A 19349-nucleotide genomic window follows, 5' to 3' on the forward strand; every position below is an offset into this window, starting at 1 on the left:
GAAGTGGCCATTTTGTTAGAATTCTGACAAAGTGGAAGGCGTGGGGAAATGAGGCCCAAGTGGCACTTGAGGTGACACTAAGAAATAGACAAAGGAACCAGAAATGTTGACCAAAAAGAAATCCATAGAGGGTAGAGTGGCATCAGAGAATGAGCTCCCCAGGACTGGGCACATCCAAGCAGATGTAAGCGGCTCCCAGGCTCTTCCCTGCTCGCTCCCTCTTACCCTCCAGTCTCTACTCAAATGTCACCTCCCCAGAGGGGCCTCCTTGAACCCTGCCCTTATAAGTGCGGCACCCAGACCATTCTCTAAGACAGAGCCCTGGTGAAGCATCGTTACCTCCTTGTCACATCTCTATACGCCTGCCCAGTGTCTACCTTCCCCCACTTAAAAGTACCCTCCTTGAGGGCAAGACCCTCACCCACTCTGCTCCCTGTTGCATCCCACACCTAGCCTATACCAGGCACATGGAAGGTGCTCCACAATGTGTCTGTGGAATGAGGAAATAAAATCCCAGCTTTGCCTCTCACTGGCTGTGTGACCTCGTGTTAGTGACAGTACCTCTCTGAGCCTCATTCTGCCAACTGTAAAATTTGTATTAAAATATGGTCGCTATGAGCTTCAGATGAAATCAGGGACCTTGTCACTTCTAAATTGTGATGCTACTGTTAGCCATTGTTGGTAATAATGAAAAAATTAGTCACTCAATCACCCAAAGGCAGTGTTTGTGCCTCTCCCAAGTGGGAAGATGCTGTGTAATCTTTTGAGAAATGGGGATCTGCCCTCAAACCTGCATTTTTCTGGCAAGAATGTTAAGGTTTTTATTTTACAGCCTCTGAAAGCAGGATCCAGAGGCCCTGGATTCATTAAGCATTTCCTGGGCACGCTCTGGGCGCCAGGTCCTGTGCAGGGCCATGAGGTCTCCTCATGAAACAATGCAGCTACATGGTAGAGGAACGCAGGGTCTGGAGTACCAGAGGTGGGGGACACTGGTACCAGAGACAGACACAGCAACGGAGGGCTCCACCAAGTGCTGCGGACACACAGAAGAAAGGACCTGTCAGCAGAGACCCTCACGCGCCCAACAAACGTTTTCCAAGCACCAACTGTGTGCTAATTCTAGGTGCTGGCAATCCAACAGTGGACAAGCTATGTAAGATCCCACCTCTCCTGAGGCTTCCATTTCCCCTAAGGAGATAAAAAAAAACAAACAAATCATTTTTTACAAGACAAATGTTAGTCATCCTGTAAAACACCAACAGAGAAGCAAAAGAAGCAGGAGCTGGGTGGCAGCCTGAGTTCGAGACCCCAGCTTCTCTGCACTGCTCAGCCTAGAGCACTCCTCCATATCTCCATCTGGAAAATGGGAAGACTAGTAGGCTCGACCTCACACAGCTGTAGTGAGAATTAAATGAGTTCATGTAAATCCCCAAAGGCGCGCCAGGCCCCTGGTAGGGAGAAAGTAAAGGGCGTGAGGCTCTTCAGAGGGGTGGTCAGGAAATGTTTGTTTGCTGAAGACACGAGTGCGTGAAGATCTAGGGGAGATGCATTCGGGGCACCAGAGGACAGCGGGTAAAGAGGTCTCCGGGCAGTAATGAACCTGGGTAGGACCCAGAAAGAGAATCCTGCCAGTGAGAAGCTGCCATTTCGAAATTTGCAGGCCACAGAACAGAGTGCAGGATTTTATCCCCAGGCTGGAGGTGAGCTGCTAAACTGTTTTGAGGTGGGAGGACGGGAGATCGGGCGCACTCTGATTTAATGTAAAGGAGGGTCATCCCAGCTGCATGTAGACAGGGGGATAGACAGAGAGAGAGGCAGCAGGGGTGTCGGTTGAGGGGAGGAACAAAGGCAAGATCTCCCACCCAAGGCCAGAGACTCACTACTGAGAATGAGACAGGACACTCCAAATCCTTCTCCATCTGGGGAGATGTCTGGGCCAAAATATGGGAAAGATGATTAAACTCTGACACAAGGGAGAGACAGCAGCAGATGGCCTGTGAACCCACAGCAAAAAAAAAAAAAAGAAGAAGAAGAAGAAGAAAAGAAAAAAGACATGATCTAAGCAATTGAGCAAAAATACATCTCCCCTTACATTTTGGAACACGTTACAATTGATATTGATCTTAATTACACTAACGTTAATCGAGTGCTTATTTATGTGCCCAGGGTAATGTGCTAAATTTATTTTCTCATTCAATTCTCTTAAAACCCCTATGCCTTCATTCAACAATTCAATAAATATGTATTACTGGCACTGCTCTAGGTGAGACAGACAAAGCCTCTACTCTTATGGAGTTTATACTCTAGAGGCAGAGACAGAACCTAAACAAGGAAACAGAAAAATATTTCAGAGCATGATGAGAACTATGAAGAATATGAAGCAGGGTAAGGGGGCAAGGAGGGATGCAGGGAGTAGCAGCCTTTTTAGGAATGGTGGTCAGAGATCTCATGGAGGAGATAACTCTTGGAACAGAGGTGCAAATGATGAGACCAAGCCAGCCATGGTTAAATCTGGGAAAGTGTTCCATGCAGAAGGCACAGCAAGTGCAGAGGCCCTACTGAGCTAGATATGAAGTTGATGTACTTGAGGCATAGAAAAAAGATCATGGTAGCTACAGCAGAGTGAGTAGAGAAAGGCAGGATACAGGGGTGCCAGGGTTGTGTAGATGGTTAAGCATCTGACTCTTGATTTCAGCTCAGGTTGTGATCTCGTGGTCGTGAGATCTAGCCCCGTGTGGGGCTCCACACTCAGTGGGGAGTCTGCTTGAGATTCTCTCTCCCTCTACCCCCACCCCTGCTGTGCTCACTCTCTCTCGAAACAAATTAAAAAAAAAAAAAAAAGGCAGGATATAAAGTTGAAAGGTAGTCAGGGACCAGACAGGCCACAGGAAGACATTCATGTTTCACTCTAAGCACGTAATAGGAAGCTGCTAGAAGACTGTGAACAGATTGCTTTGGGTTCCATTGGAAAAGGAACCATAGAGGAGCAAGAGTGGACACTGGGGAGTCCAAGCAAGAGGCTGGATATGGTGGGGGAAAGTGGTAGCATTCAAGGTGTATTTTGGAAAGCTGGGATGCCTGGGTGGCTCAGTTGGTTAAGCGCCTGCCTTCGGCTCAGGTCATGATCCCAGCACGGAGGGATCGAGTCCCATCGGGCTCCGTGCTTTTCATGGAATCTGCTTCTTGCTCTGCCTGCTGCTCCCCATGCTTGGCTCTCTCTCTGATAAATAAAATCTTTTTTTAAAAAAAAAGACATATTTTGAAAGTAGAGCAAGGAACATTGGGTAAATGATTGAATGTGGGAATGTGGTGGGAAAGGGAAAAGGAAGTATCGATGATTAACTACAAGGCTTTGCACCAAGCACCATTAACTGGATGCCATCAGCAAAAATTAGGAAAACTGGGAACATGAACAGGTTGGGAGAAAATTTATGGAAACAAATGCACCTATTAACTTTTTTTTTTTCTAAATAAAGATTTTATTTATGAATTTGACAAAGAGAGAGAGCACAAGCAGGGGCAGCTACAGAGGGAGAGTGAGCAGATTCCCCACTGAGCATCAGGGAGCCCACAAGGCTCCATCCCAGGCCCCCGAGATCATGCCCTGAGCTGAAGGCAGACGCCTAACCGCTGAAACACCCCCTACCCCCTAGGGTGCCCCCCCATTAATATTTTCATGTCACAGATGAGTAAGCAGCTTGAGAGATCAAAAAACCTGTCCAAGTTCACACAACTTGTAAGTGGAATTACTATTTTCACATGAATTTATTTTTACCCTCATAGTGCTCAATTATTTATCGTCTCCAATTTACAGATTAGGAAACTGAGGCCCAGAGATGTGAAGCTTACACAGTTAGCAAGTGGCAGAGCCGAGCAGATATCAGATCTAACAGATTTATTTTCCAATAAAGGAGTCACGCTGGGAGACTGATAAGGAATCCTAGCAGACCAGATAGAAAAGAACCTGAAGTTTGAATAAAAACACATCCTCAGATTCTCTTTCAATGTTTTGAAATCCCCGAATATAATTCTAGGACAAATCCCAGAGGCCAATAGTTGCAGAAAGGACAGCGCCGTTGTCCTTTGCAGCAAAGTGGTTCCCGAGTCGCCACTTCAGAATCACAATCGCTAACACGCAGATTCCAGGCCTCCAGCTTAGGCGTAGCTGAGTAACAGTCAATGGAAGTGAGACCCGGAGTCTCCATTCTACACATTAGCGCTCCAGAAATCGTCGTCGTACGACAAAGCTTGAGAACCGTGGTTGGAATCCTGGCGGCTACCCCCTACACTAGCGATCGGAGCTACTTAGGACACCTTAGCCCTCTGGGCCTCAGTTTCCGAAACTAAAAGAAGGGGCGGGGAGGGGGGAGGGATGGTAACCGTAAACTCGGCCCCGGGCCGTCAACTTGCCCCCCCAGCCGTGAGACCCGAGCCACACGATTGGCCAGAGAAGGCGGTCACTCTGCGATACAGAGGGGCCGAAGCTTCCGTGAAGCGCTACGGGACACAGACCATCACCACTCCCCGCCTCCAGCTTCAAATGCACCGCCGCCACGTTTCAAAAATTCGGGACGCCCTCTGAGGGCGTCGCCGGATGCGCCCGTGACGTAACTGTAAACACACCTCCGGCGTTTTGGCTCCTTGGAGACCACGAAGACATCGCGCAAAGATCAGTGACGAATTTCCGGGTGTGCCGTCGCTTTACGACTCGTGCGTTCTGCCGTTGATTCCGGAGGAAGCTAGAGGGCAGTTTACGACAGCGCCGATTGTGTTTACGGCGCCGGCCGGTGCGTGCGCATCTTTCTCCCTTTTTCCCTGTTCCTCGGAGGGCAGCCAGGTGCGCGGTCTCCGGCTCGGACCATCTATCGCCATCCGGGCCCGGCAGAGGCCTTTACAGGTGAGTGGAATGTTCCGTAGGGTTCCGTGGATCTCTGGAGCCGGCTTGGGCTGGGCCCGGCCTTCGGAGGCCTCCCGGAAGAGACCTCCCGTACGGCTCTGGCCGTCTCTGCCCCTTCGCTGGGCGGGGCAGGAATCCGCCTTCGGGGACCCCAGGCCCGATACTCTTAGGGCTGCGGGTCACGGCCTTGTGGGTGAGGTCCCCTGGCCTTAGGCTCCGCTTTGCGGCCACGGGCTGAGCGACTTTGATAGTACCTCTTAACCCCGTTGGGTCTCAGGGACTTCAAAGTGGCCAGAGGTTCCCAGAGTTTCTGTGAAGGAGGTATTGGGGGGTTCCAAACTGAGCAGCGTTCGACCCTGGCCCGAGGAGTTCACAGTCCAGAGGTGTGGAGTGGAGGGCTGTGGTAGCATAGGTTTGATCTCTGATCTGGAACTCTTCTCCGGAACCGAAGGCATCCGGTCTGTAGTGGCCGCGATGACCTACACAGCACCGTGCCCCGCCAGCCACAGGGCCCCTTCTGAGTGCCCCGCCCTGCGCCTGTCGCCGGTACAGCTGTCACTCCGACGCAGCTGACAGGCTGTTTCTGCTTCTGGTTCCATTCTGCTCATTCTTTACGTCTGTGGAAGCCAGGGGACGTCGTGCCACCCGCTGGAGAAGTGCATGCCAAGCCTTGGGTCTGTTTCCTTTTTGAACTGTGGCAGAACGACTAGATTTTTTTTTTTTTACACGTTTTGAAATATTGTTACTGGGTTATGAGGTACGAGCTATAACATAAGGGGAAGAGTGCTGGACGTAAGGCAGACAGCCCTGGAAATCAACTCTCCGTTGAAAAGCTTAATCGGCCGAGTTGCAAATTTTTAATCTCTAAAATGGGGGTGTGGGGGGGTTAGTGCTGTTAACTTATTCAGCCCAGCGTCTGACACACTGTAAATACTCACTTTAACGAGTTGTCTTAAAGCTGCCACTCCTCGTCTCAGTCCTCTTCCTGTAGTACAGCTTAAGTTTAGAGTCGAAGGATGAAGCTCTCGGGTGCGTTCCCTCTTGCTGTCACCCCGGTGTCACTTCTGTAGGAAGCTTGAATCTCTTCCCCGTCACGGGACACTGAGAAGAACTTCCCACGATCACTCCGCCGGTGCGCTTTGGTTACTCTTCAGGCTCCAGAAATATTTGTGCAATGAATTTTCCTCTGGGAACTCACCTGAGGATTACGATGAATGATAAGTGCATAGGTTTTTGATGGAACTGTCAGGCAAAGATCTGCTTGAGCATTTCACAGAATATGGATTCCAGCCAGACTGCTTTGGTTCAGATTTTTTCATTAACTAGTGTTGCAAATTTGAACAGTTTCTTAGCTTCTCTGTGCTTCAATTTTGTGATCTGAAAAGGGGGGACGATACTAGAAGCTACCTCAGGATTGTTGGGGACATTCACTGAGTTTATGCAGGGAAAGCACCTAAGACCAATAACTGGTACTAATAATATTTACAAACATGTGACATATGGCCACGTTTATGGCCTAAGGTTTATGGTAACCTCAGCTTTCTGACAGGTTTGCTTGGCTCTGTGTCCACTTGTTCTGCATAAGGATTTGCATTGATGACAGAAAATCGGAAGAACAAGAAAGAAAAGTTAAACATCAGACTGTACTTATGGGCTCCTTTTTTTTCTCAGCACCCCGTGTATAAATGCATTTTTTGCAAGTCCCAGTTGTAATTGTGTGACATCCTACAATGGAAGCATTTTCATATGTGTAACTACCAAATCTTGCAGTGATCTTGTGCTATGAATTAAATAAGGGTCTTACTCATTTTACAGACGAAAAGACTGAAACTTGGGGAAGCTACAAATTGTATGCCTTGGTGAAGATGTTTTTGAGAACTAGAACATGGTTATTACACTTAAGAAAAGGTTTCATTCTATCAAACCTGAGATACCACTGAGTTTAAGAAGCCCACTATGTTATGTAGCACTAAGAAAGACGGACTGCCAATTAAGATAAGACAGCCAATCAAGCATAAGGTGCAGCCTCATTTCAAAGATGTTATAGTGAGAAAAGTGGGTGTCACAGAATCAGTGCAATACGGTAAATCAGTTTTGTTGGTGGTCTTCCAAGTTTTAAGTATTCACAATATTATCTACGAGGAAACAGATTTAGTAGGAGCTCAACAGTTGAGTGTTCCATTTTGTGTGTTGCCTTTTGAATTTTATCATTATTATGTCTTGTCTTATCTCAGTGGAAGGCTGTTTGTACTCGGAGGCCTTTCTTCATGAAGCTACTCACATTATTTGTGTTTTTAAGGTTTTAGAAGATGGCAAAGTTCATGACCCCTGTGATCCAGGACAACCCCTCAGGCTGGGGTCCCTGTGCGGTGCCCGAGCAGTTTCGGGATATGCCCTACCAGCCGTTTAGCAAAGGAGATCGGCTAGGAAAGGTACTTGCCTGTTGGTGAGAGTGAATCTTTTAAACTGTGGCTGCTACCCTCCATTAGTTCATTCCAAGTTTATTCTCTCAAAAACAACTCCTGTGTTCCTTATAGGGACACCAGCTGGGGAAGGCTATAACGTCTGGGTACTTCCATTAGTCCTAGGAGAGCTGGGCACTTACAAAGGCCTTGTGAGCCAGTCCTTCTTACATTTTCCCCAGACCGCATCTTCACTTACGGGAGTTTCTGGGTCAGCAGAAACGTGTCTGACTGACCTGTGTGTTCTCTTTCTCCTCTTGTTGCTCTCACAGGTTGCAGACTGGACGGGTGCCACATACCAAGATAAGAGGTACACGAGTAAGTGTTCAGCTGACTGCCCAGACCAGGGCCTTGGGAGGATTGTTACTTTTTCTAGTAACCTCCAACCAAAAGCATTCTAGAACAGGAACAAAATGATGATGATAATTCATAGTTTTTAGGGGCATAGTCTGAACTGTAGACAGTTTTGTGGTTTTTTTCTTTTTTATGGCCTCAAAATTTAGACTGCTTGTTAAATAGGTTTAGTCTGTTATAGTGGGATTTTTTTCCCTCCCACTTTTAGGGAGCCACGAACCTTTTCATAGATCCGTTGAACTCATTCCCACTTTGCACACTCCAGTACCTGGGATCTACTGAACCTGGGAAGCCAAATCAGTGGACTCCAGATTTACGACCCCAGATTTTAAGATCTTGATAAAGTAAATGGGTTGGGTTTTTTTTCTGTGGCAGTTGAGATTGTTAGAAGCGACTCCTTGGAATACTAAGTTAAGATTATCTTAGGCTGGACGCCTGGGTGGCTCAGTCAGTTAGGCGTCTGTCTTCAGCTCAGGTCATAATCCCAGGGTCCTGGGATCAGGTCCCACATTGGGCTCCTTGCTCAGTGGGGAGTCTGCTTCTCCCTCTGCCTGCCACTCCCCCTGCTTGGGCTCACTCTCTCGCTCTGACAAATAAATAAAATCTTAAAAAAAAAAAAAAAAAATCTGAGGCTGAGGCCAGCAGTAAAGTATATCATAACCCATTAGACATGTCTGCCTTGGGTACCAGATGATTATGCATTTGTATAATGCGTGTCCCGTGTTTGCCCTTTCTGGGAGAGTAAATCTTAACTCCTATTCTTACAGAATAAGGCAGGGTGTGAAATGGGCTTGAGGTCCTCAGACTCAAGATGTCTTGACTTAGAAAGTTCTTTAGATCAGAGCCATTTGAACTTGAATGTGCACATGAATCATCTGGGGATTTTCTTAAAATGCTGATTCTGATTTAAGGGGTCTGGGATGAGTCCGTCAGCGTGTACTTCTGCTAAGGGTGAACACCTTAGCAGAGAACACCCTTTAAATAGCAGGGCTTTAGACCAGCACGTGTGTAAAGTCTGTAGGTAGTAGCTGTTACACCCCACTGCCTTTGCCTGCAGATAAGTACTCCTCTCAGTTCGGAGGTGGAAGTCAGTATGCTTATTTCCACGAGGAGGACGAAACTAGTTTCCAGCTGGTGGACACAGCGCGCACACAGAAGACTGCCTACCAGCGGAATCGGATGCGATTCGCACAGGTAGGCCAAGAGCCAGCAATCTGACCATCTTGGGGCCGTTACCATTGGCTGCCACTTGCTAAAAATGCTACCTTGTGTGTACTGAAGAAAGTTCATTTTCATAGGTCTTCCAGTGACTTCCAAGTAGCTGACCAGTGAAACATTTTGCTAAAGTAAACTTTACTGGGTCCAGAGATGCCTTTAAATAGTTGAGGTTTTTTGGTAGGCTAGGACATCATGTCTCTGTGCCAACTGGGGGTGTTTGCGTCAGGTAAAAAGGTGCCTATTGGCTCATTTAATTGCTGTGTGCAGGCTTTATTAAGTTGATGGTCCAGTTGGGCTGCACCTTACTACATAAAGAGGCAAACTGCACCTCTAATAAGAGCCCGTAAACCTGCTTCAATAAAACAATGTGTGAACGTATGTCTACGCGAATTCCAAGTAAAGACCTCCCATTAAGCTCTGCCTGTTGTCCGTCAGATCCCCAGGATTTTAACACGGGTGTTTTTTCTTAATTCCCAGCGGAACCTCCGTAGAGACAAAGATCGACGGAACATGTTGCAGTTCAACCTGCAGACCCTGCCTAAGAGTGCCAAGCAGAAAGAGAGGTGAGGTCTCCTGTCCTCCTGGAACGAGTTACTCTTCCAGGACTGAGCGTACTCTGAAATCACTGGGCCAGAGCAGGAGGACGGTTGTCTTCCCCAGCATTACAAACAAAAACAAAAACCTTCCAGATGCCAGTGAAGCCACTGTTTGAGCCTGCCCTCATTCTCTGAGGGCCACCACTGGCAGATCGCAAGGTACTTGGCAGTGGCCGTGCACTGGCAGGAAACAAGGGCAGATAAGAAGAGCCCTGAGGCTTCCCTTGGCTCGGTTCTGCCGGGGCCTCCTTCCCACGGGGCCCTGGGGGCTGGGTCGGGCAGCAGCCGCCCTGCCCAGGCTGGGGCTGCCACTGGCCTCTCTGGAGGGGGAGTGAAACCCACCTGGTCGGTGTTGGGGGGCATTGTGCCTCTTGAAGCACCTGAATGTGCACTCTTGGTCTGCTCTTTTTCACAAAGCCCCTGGTTTCTTAGTTCTGAGAAGTCAGTGGTGATGTTGCGGTTTAGCAGAAGAGGATGGCAGCTTCCGCCTTTCGAAAAGCCACGGACTTAAGGATCTGCGCCAAAAGCACAATCTTCTTGTCTTTCTAGAGAGCGCATACGACTGCAGAAAAAGTTTCAGAAACAATTCGGAGTGAGGCAGAAGTGGGACCAAAAGTCACAGGTAGTGTATCCACGCCAGAGTTCTTTCTAGAAATTCAGTGTTGCTTGTTTATTTGGTTTTATAAGCGCTTTATTGAAATAAAATTCACAAACTATACAACCCACCTATTTAAAGTGTACAGTTCAGTGGTTCTTGGTACATTCACGGATACGGGCCTGCGTTCCAGAACATTCTCCTCCTGAAAAGAACCCCATGCCCTTCAGCAGTCAGCCCTTGTTCTCTCCCCCCAGTCCTCGACTACTACCAGTCTCTTCTGTCTCTGGATTTGCCTCTTCTAGACGTTTCATATAAGCGGACTCCTACAACATGTGGGCTTTTGTGTCTGGCTCCTTTCACTGAGCATGTTTTCATGGCTCATCCGCCTTGTGTGCGTCAGTACCTCCTTATTGCCGAATCTGTTATATGGATATACCAGGTTTTGTTACCCGTTCACTGGGACATGGACGTCTGGGTGGTTTCCACTTGCTGTTGTTAGGAAAAATGCTGCCGACAACGTTCGTGTGCAGGTGCTTGTGGGGACACTGTGAGAACGGAAGATGCGTGTAGGCAGGAGACAGGCTCGGGTGGCAGCAGTTAGGTTCTGCTGGATGTGATGCTTGCTGTGCTAACATCCTGTGAGAAATAAAAGAAGCTGCTAGAGCTCCTTTATAAAATACATACGTATGAAAGAGCTGGTGTGCCCTGGGTGCCGACATCACCTAGGAGTAAAATTCCTGGTTGTTCTTGATCTCTTGACTCCTTCAGTCCTCTTCTAGATTGTAAATTCCAAAGAGTCAGGGATGCTTATTATAAAGCAGCCAGCGCGTGGTAGATGTTCCAGAGAGATTTATGGACCAAAAGCTCTTCACACTGTTAATCTGCCTTCTGCTTAGGTTACGTGCTGGCTCTAATTCTTTTCCCTCCCCTGGTTTTGCACTGCAGAAACCCCGAGACTCTTCGGTGGAGGTCCGTAGTGACTGGGAGGTGAAAGAGGAGATGGACTTTCCTCAGTTGATGAAGATGCGCTACTTGGAAGTATCAGAGCCCCAGGACATGTAAGTGGCATCTTTGGCTACCTTCCGACACGTGCTCGTGTGTGGACGAGCAGGGTGTGTAGCTCTTTTGGCAGAAAGAGAAAGACCATAGTTGATCAGAAGCAAAGCTTTTTCTGACGTTACAAAGAGCTGTTTACCCCAAGTAGTAGATAGAAGTAAGTCAGTGGGGGCCAGAGTGCCAGGCCAGAAATCTTCGTACCTGGATGCCTCTGTAACTACCCGTGTCCCTCTCTTGGCCTCAATCTCCCTGTCATTAAAATGGGGAGTTTGAGTCAATTGGTTGTGTTCACGCTTAGCGACAGGGACCTGATTGCTTGTCTTTTCTGTTCTCGTCAGGGAAGCCATCTCTTCTTTTATATATCGGATTTCTAGATAAGACTTTAGAGTCCATGGGTTTATTTTTTTTTTCTTTCTTTCTTTCTTTCTTTCTTTCTTTCTTTCTTTCTTTCTTTCTTTCTTTCTTTCTTTCTTTTTTTTTTAAGATTTATTTATTAGGGAGAAAGAAAGCACATAAGTGGGGCGGGGGGTGGGCAGAAGGAGAGGGAGAGAATCTCAAGTAGACTCTGACTCCCTGCTAAAGGCAGAGCCTGATGCGGGGCCTGATCTCACCACCCTGAGAGCATGACCTGAGCTGAAATCAGGAGTCAGATGCTCAACCGACTGAGCCCCCCAGGTGCCCCTCCATGGCTTTTTTTTTTTTTTAAAAAGCTGACCTTCCCATTTCCTTTGCGCGTCTTCCCCGCTATCCCCGCAGCGAGTGTTGTGGGGCCCTGGAGTACTATGATAAAGCTTTCGACCGCATCACCACGAGGAGTGAGAAGCCGCTGCGGAGCATCAAGCGCATCTTCCACACGGTCACCACCACAGACGACCCTGTCATCCGAAAGGTGGGCCCCCGTGACGAGTGCTGCCGGCTTCTACGGCCGAGGCCGCAGAAGGAACAGCACGCGGGCATACACGTGAATCATGTGGACCTCAGAAGCCCCTTTTTAGATAAGATGCTCCCGAACAGGTCAGGATTAGATGGGAACACGAGCACCTGACTGGCTCCACCGTAATGCTGGTGTTGCGCTGAGCTGGACTCGAGTCCCAGCTCCGCTGTGCTTCCTGGCGCCACCGACCGAGGCCTTCTTTCCTCCCCTGTGCAGTGGGTCCAATGTGCTTACCACAGCCACTGGGGTGAGGACGAGAGCGTCGCGAGGTGCCATCCCGGAATGTAGCGAGTGGTCGGAGAGCTGCCGGCCCTCGTGTGCCGGGGTGTGCCGGCAGAAGCCTGCGGACTCACCCTCAGACATCCAGAGGCACGCGTCCAGGATGCCGTGAGAGCTCCCTGCGGAGCCCTCCGTGCAGATGGGCAGTTAGAGCTAAGCGTATCCTCCCGTCTTTCTGTGTCCTCTCTGCAGCTGGCAAAAACTCAGGGGAACGTGTTTGCCACTGATGCCATCCTGGCCACGCTGATGAGCTGCACCCGCTCCGTGTATTCCTGGGACATCGTTGTGCAGAGAGTCGGGTCCAAGCTCTTCTTTGACAAGAGGGACAACTCTGACTTTGGTAAGAAGCCTGTCTGGGAGCGGCACCAAGGGGTTGGGTGTCGTGTTGGTTCGGAGCGAGTCCCTGGTTCTTGAGAATGGGCAGGAAACGGTCTGACTCGCCCGCAGTCGTTGACAGCAGCGGCTGCACCCTCCCAGCCTGCTCAGGGACCTGGAGAAGGGAAGGCCTGTTGCTGCAGGACCTCCTCCAGGCGCCGGCTTCCTGAGTCCTCCTGGGGCCCCAGTACTGTGCTTCCAAATGTTACTCCTTTGGATGGCACTTTGCTGACTTCTGCCAGTGCTCCCTACCACTTTTGACGTTTACTTCGTGTTTTTCACTAACACCTTACTTTCTTTACTAAAGTGTAATTATAAAGGGAAGATACGTTTGCACGTGTTTGATACACACAAACGTGTATACACACACCATCAAGGGAAACCAGGTCTCCAAAACATAATAGCAGTGAGACCGAATGGTATAAGCCCATACCTGAGGCTTAGGGCCTTCTGTTTGTTGAAACGCTAACAAAATCAGACATTCTCTTGAGGAATCCAAAAAAAGACTGAAAGGGGATCAGTTTCTTAATTTAACATTAGAGATGTTAAGTTAACATCTTGATGTGCTTGAATTTAACATTAGAGGGGATCTGAAGTTACCCAGCTGCGCTCCCCGCTTCCTCCCCTCTGCGCCCCACACTTGGGAGAGCTGGCTTGGCAGACAGTGGTTCTTTGAAGGATGGGCCTGCGCCCCTCCCTGCGGTGCCAGGCACACTGTCGATGGCTCGGAGTCGTGGGTGGGTGACCATGCTGCCGCTTTTGCAGACCTCCTGACAGTGAGTGAGACCGCCAATGAGCCCCCTCAAGATGAAGGCAATTCCTTCAATTCGCCCCGCAACTTGGCCATGGAAGCGACGTACATCAACCACAACTTCTCCCAGCAGTGCTTGAGAATGGTGAGGCGGTGAGAGCCTCTGGGCACCAGTTTCTGTTTTGTCAACCTCTGTTAATGGAACATCTGCTCTCTGGTAGGCTCTGGGGTTGTGGGACTAAGCAGGGCTGTCCGAGAGGAGCTCCACGCTGGGGCTTTGAGGTCAGGCTGCCTGACTGAACCCTAGAGCCACCCCTTCAGAGCTCTGTGGTGTGCGGTACGTTTCTTCTCCATGAGGTTAGAGTACTAAGAACACTTGTCTCGGCCAGACAGGTTGTAGGGATTCCTTCAACTCTTTGATAGATACGGTGTTTGATACAAATAATACTGTTCAGGTGCTGGAGATCTAGCAGTGAGCAAAGTTCCTGCTCCTAGGAGGCTTCATTCTAATGGAGAAAAGACAGTAAACTAAATAAACCTATGTTGTAACAAGTGGTGGCACGTGCTCTAGAAAAATGAAACCGGGAGGGGGGGCGTGGCTGTTAATTCAGACACATGAAGCACACCGGCGGCACATGCAAGCACTTGGGATCTGTCGGGGTTTGTGCTTGAGGTTGGGAAGGGTAAAGAGCCTCTCCCCGACCCCAGGGGCTACAGGGAGCCAGCCAGGGCTGTAACTAAGCCGAATGCAGGGTCTGGCCGATGGGCTCGGCCGAAAGTGCTCTGTCTCATGACGCCTCTGTCTGTTGGCAGGGGAAGGAAAGATACAACTTCCCCAACCCAAACCCGTTTGTGGAGGACGACATGGACAAGAACGAAGTCGCCTCTGTTGCCTACCGGTATGTCAGCCTCCTGGATGGGGCGGCCTCCCTGAAAGCCGGGGTCTCCGGTGACCGAACAAGCTCCGTGTTCACTGCAGGTACCGCAGGTGGAAGCTTGGAGACGACATTGACCTTATTGTCCGTTGTGAGCACGATGGCGTCATGACCGGAGCCAACGGGGAAGTGTCCTTCATCAACATCAAAACGCTCAACGAGTGGGATTCCAGGGTGAGGCATCCTTGGTCGCCCTGTCCGTGGTTCCTGTGGGCCATGTTGTCCCTGGCCAGCCTTGGTGAGCCTCGGTCGCAGTCCCCATGCATCATTTACGCAGCTACCAAGATTTTATTTATTTATTTATTTTTTTGTCTTCTGAGTTTCTCCTCCCCTTGGTTCTTCATTGAGAAAGAGATCGTGTGTGTGTAGAACGTGCTTAAGGCCTAAGAACTTTAACTACCTTCTCACAGGACTTTCTCCCTCTCTGTTCCCCTCTGCCCTCCCGTGGGCTTCTGCTCTCTGCTGGCGTCTGGTTTTGATCTCTCATCATCTGGGTTGGCAGGTGTCCTGTAAGCCCCGGAGCTCTTTTTTTGATCTGTTCTTTCACTTAGAGCAGCCACTACCTTCTTTCCAACCTTCTTCTTCCAACTCCTTCCCTTCTTGAACTCCGAGATTCTCAGATCAGCGAAGATTTGGCTCTTCAGGAGGCCTCTTGAAAGAAATGGGCTTCCTTCATCTTTCCTCTGCTTCCCTCTCATGCTGATGCTCCATGCTTGTTGGGCTGCTCCCCTCTCTGAAGCTGCCCTGGGCTTCTGTGCCTGACTCGGCTGCGGGGGGCAGTGCTCCCGGGCACTGCTGCAGCGAATAAAGGGTCCTCTGTGGAAAGGACAGCTCAGGCGCCCAGTGAACGGGGTCTAATGAGATGGAGTCTGGGGGCCGTTCTGCTCTGCCTTCGTTAGAGCCTTGGGGAGAGCATTTACCGCTGCGGGTTCCCACTCCCCAGGCGTCCTTAGCCTCTGTCGCCCGATGAAGGAGCACACCAGAAGCCTTGCTGCGACCTCAGGTCTGGGGCCAGTGGCTCTTCTCAGACTTCCCACTGGGCCTCCCGTGGCCGCGGTGTGGCTCTGCCCTCTGTGCTGCTACCTGACTCTGGTCTCGCACGTTTCTCTTCGCTCCCTTCACTTCTGTTCTCTGCTGGCTCCCCTCCTTTTTGAGCTCCAGTGGAGCCTTCTTTCAAGTCAGTCCCCTACATGGCTTTTTTTTTACCACAGTACTTGTGTATTCATGTTCTTTTGCTCCGTAACAAATTAAAGGCTTAAAATGAGTGTGAAGGTTCTGGAAGAAACTTCCAGGCTCATTGTAGTTAGCAGAATTTCAGAGTTCCTTGCCATCGTGGGGCTGAGCGCCCCCGTTCTCATGCCAGCTGTCAGCTGGGGCTTCTCGGCTTCTTGAGGTCCCCCACATCTCTTGCCCAAGGGTCCCTTCCATCTTCAAATCAGCAACGGCACAGCAGATTCTTCTTGTGCTTCCAGTCTCTGACTTCTCTCTGTCTGGTTTACACCCAGATGTAAGAGACTCATGGTTAGGTAAGGCCCACCCAGGTGGTTTCCTTGTCTTAAGGGACCTTAATTACATGTGCAGAATGCCTTTGACGTAGAAGGTGCGAAACCATGGGTGTGGCTTCCTCACCGGCAGGGGTTCCACCCACACGAGGGTAGGAGCCTTCGGGGGTCATCTTAGCATTGTGCTTACCGCAGGCCTCAACCTTGAACTCTTAACGGTGATTCCTCAGAGCTCCTTGGACTCCCATCCCGTTGTTTTTCTGCTGACTTCCCTCTTCCCTCCTGTGCGTCAGCTGTCTCTCCTCCCTTAGGCTCACCCTGAAACACCTCCTCTCTCTCACCCCAGCCTGCCCCCTCTCCCGTGTCCCCCCCACCATACTCTTCTGTTGCGCAGGCGGGTGTGGGCCATCTTCTCCCTCGGTTCTGCTGTCATCACCCCAGTGGAGGACGCTGCTGATCACGCCTGTTACTATGCATTTACTGGTCCCCTAACTGACCTCCTCAGCACCGTCCTCCACCCCACCCTCCCCTCGCTTAGTCTCTGCCAGCCAACTGTCCAGCACACTGCTCCCGTCGTGCAGCACAGCTGTGTGGAGGGGTTCTTGGAGTGCCACGGCAAACTCGCAAGAGTGGTTTTGAGGGAATCCTATCTGTTGAAACACTACCCCTGAATGGTTTGGGCCTAACCACTTAAGGAACTCTGGTGGGGGTTTTTTTGGCCTCTGGTTGCCATGAACCAAGACAATCTGAGACTCTGCCATGTCACCTTCAACCAGTCACTTCACTCTGGGTCCCAAGTTCCCCCGTCCACGCACGAGGTGGTGGGAGAAGACGATCTCTTTGTTTGCACGTGTATATACGCAAGGTCAGGCCCTGGCCTCCCCTCTGCAGCCTCCACCCCCACCCAGGGCTGACCCGGCCTGCGGCCTGTCTTTCCCTCTGCCTCTCCCAGCACTCCACCTCCAGCCTCCGTCAGTGCCCTCCCCTGGGTGAGCCATTGCATTGCCTCCAGGGAGCCCTCCCTTCCCACACAGCACACAGTCAGCACTTGCCCCTGCCATTATTCATATGGCACTTGTGTCACTGGGCACGCGTCGGTCCTGGTCTAGACCAGAGGAGTTACAGTTGGCTGGGTGCCCACTGTGCGCGGAGGGGCCGTGTCTTTGCCGCCTTTGTGGTGACAGCCTTGCCTGTGATTTACCTGCGGACTCCCCATCTTCCGAAGCAAGCCCACAAAGGAGTGCCTTCTCTGCTGGAGGAGGTCCCAGGCCTCAGGCAGTAGGGGCCCCCATTCACTCCTGGGCCCGGCTTACCTCCCGCAGCACTGCAATGGCGTCGACTGGCGTCAGAAGTTGGACTCTCAGCGAGGGGCTGTCATTGCCACCGAGCTGAAGAACAACAGCTACAAGTTGGCCCGATGGACGTGCTGTGCTTTGCTGGCCGGATCAGAGTATCTCAAGCTTGGGTGAGATTCGGGTCCGGGGGTCCTGAATTCATCTGCTGCAAGGAGGGGTCTGCGGGCTGGGCTCGCCTCTCCCCTCTCCCTTGGGAAGAACTGCTCCTGGTCCCAGGTGTTGCTGTGCCTCTGTGCGGGCCGCCCCCACCACAAATGCCCCGTCTCCCCCCTGCTAGTTACGTGTCCCGGTACCACGTGAAAGATTCCTCGCGCCACGTCATCCTGGGCACCCAGCAGTTCAAGCCCAATGAGTTTGCCAGCCAGATCAACCTGAGCGTGGAGAACGCCTGGGGCATCCTGCGCTGCGTCATCGACATCTGCATGAAGCTGGAGGAGGGCAAGTACCTCATCCTCAAGGACCCCAACAAGCAGGTCATCCGCGTCTACAGCCTGCCCGACGGCACGTTCAGCTCCGATGAGGACGATGAGGATGAAGAGGAGGAGGAGGAGGAGGAGGAAGGTGTGTAGCAGGCCTCTTTCTGAAGTCTAGACTTAGCTGAGGCTAGCTAGGGACCGAGCTCTATAGCCACCCTTCTCTCTGGAGCCCTGATGTGGAACTTCCTGAGAGTTCTCTGAGACTAGACTTCGGAGCAGCCTTCACTCTGGAGCCAGGCACTGCTTCAAGCACCTCGAAATCATATGAGGGGCCCGGAGGGGAGAGGGACCTTCTAGAGGCTAGGGTGAGGAAGAAGCATTGAGGGAAAGGCAATGGAAGGGTTCGCCCATGGTCTGAAGGAGCAAAGATGCGCTGGGCTAGTTACATGGGCCCCAGGCTGCCTCTGCTGCTTCATTCACCACCAGCTGGTGACTGAAGGGAATTCCTTAGCCCCATGATGATCCGAAAGGCTTACCTTCCGAGGGGAGCTGGTGAAAATCACAAGCACTCACCAGTGTGACATGGCTCCTTTTTCTAACGTTTTGTGTCTTTCAGAGGAAGAAACTTAAACCAGACGGTGATGTGAAGCTGGAGTTTGTGATTCCACTGAGCCTAGAAGGGCTTTGGATGCTCAGTGGACTGCTGGCCTGATTCTTGCTGTCTGAAGTTTGACGGTGGAATAAAGTATAACTATTTAGTCTCTTACCTTCGTCATGTGCTTACGTTGATCGGCAGCCCCTCTTCCTTCCCCCAGTAGCTCTTGGGCGAGGGAGGGTGAGATACAGCCGTGTTCTGTCTGGAGTTCAGAATCAGGGCTCCTTTATTTGTTCTTGAGCGTTACTCATTTTACACTCCTGTTAGGGGGTGAATGTCCTAGATGTTTTTGTTCTTGGAACTGCGTGATATGATCCTTTGCTGGGGATGGCTGTAGGTTGTGAGGCACATTGTGGAGGTCCCCACAAGAGGTCCGTTTCCACTGGCAGGGGTGCCTGCTGGCTGTGTGCCAGACCCAGCTGCTGCCTTCAGAGACACAAATCACTAGTAAAAGGGAAAGCAGGGCACAGTCTTTTAAGGTTGAGGTGGGTATGCTTCATGTGAAGGAGACTGCCCCAGAAGATTCTGATGGATGTTCCACTTGGTGGTGATCACTGTTTTGTAAATTGTTTTCAAGCTTGGTTTAGGCTGGGGACCGAGTCCCAAGCCAGCATCCTCAAAGCAGCGTGTCGTAAGTCAGCTACAGAACGCTCAGGATGTATAAACTTGTTACAAGTGGGTAGTGTTCTATTCTGGATGGTTTGAAGTAATTACCCCACCAGGTATTATACTAAGCTTTCTATAAATACCTCATCTGAGCCTGACCCAGAACTGGAATGCTGGTCAAAGTGGTGTCATTGTACTGATGAGGAAACAGGCTCAGCTCATTTTGAGTAACATTCCTGAAGTTACTATTTTAATCAAAATAATTGAGCCTCAGGGGCGCCTGGGTGGCTCAGTCAGTTAAGCATCTGCCTTTGGCTTAGGTCATGATGTCAGTGTCCTAGGACTGAGACCCATTATCAG

General features: G+C 50.5%; 1 protein-coding gene across 1 annotated transcript; it reads left to right on the forward strand.

Moving 5' to 3' along the window:
- Window positions 1–4651: 4651 nt before the first annotated feature.
- On the forward strand, window positions 4652–18494 carry EIF3D (eukaryotic translation initiation factor 3 subunit D). Its single transcript, XM_045872601.2, has 15 exons — window positions 4652–4897; window positions 7197–7329; window positions 7632–7677; window positions 8771–8907; window positions 9409–9494; window positions 10077–10149; window positions 11071–11183; window positions 11938–12070; window positions 12587–12734; window positions 13535–13665; window positions 14334–14419; window positions 14500–14629; window positions 17280–17422; window positions 17590–17873; window positions 18345–18494. Exons 2-15 carry the CDS (start codon window positions 7207–7209, stop codon window positions 18356–18358), a joined length of 1647 nt encoding a protein of 548 aa, XP_045728557.1. The 5' UTR covers window positions 4652–4897; window positions 7197–7206; the 3' UTR covers window positions 18359–18494.
- The last annotated feature ends 855 nt before the right edge of the window (window positions 18495–19349 follow it).

This window comes from Mirounga angustirostris, unplaced genomic scaffold (assembly GCF_029215605.1).
Source record: "Mirounga angustirostris isolate CCGP_5_RB_7025 unplaced genomic scaffold, mMirAng1.0.hap1 SCAF_5, whole genome shotgun sequence".
In the NCBI taxonomy this organism is placed as follows: Eukaryota; Metazoa; Chordata; class Mammalia; order Carnivora; family Phocidae; genus Mirounga; species Mirounga angustirostris.

Excerpts from the sequence above, each read along its gene's own strand:
- EIF3D (XM_045872601.2), top strand. The coding sequence starts at position 7,207 with ATGGCAAAGTTCATGACCCCTGTGATCCAGGACAACCCCTCAGGCTGG. Across the intron at positions 7,678-8,770 it reads CCAAGATAAGAGGTACACGA|ATAAGTACTCCTCTCAGTTC; the intron begins GTAAGTGTTCAG and ends CTTTGCCTGCAG. Across the intron at positions 14,630-17,279 it reads TCAACGAGTGGGATTCCAGG|CACTGCAATGGCGTCGACTG; the intron begins GTGAGGCATCCT and ends TACCTCCCGCAG.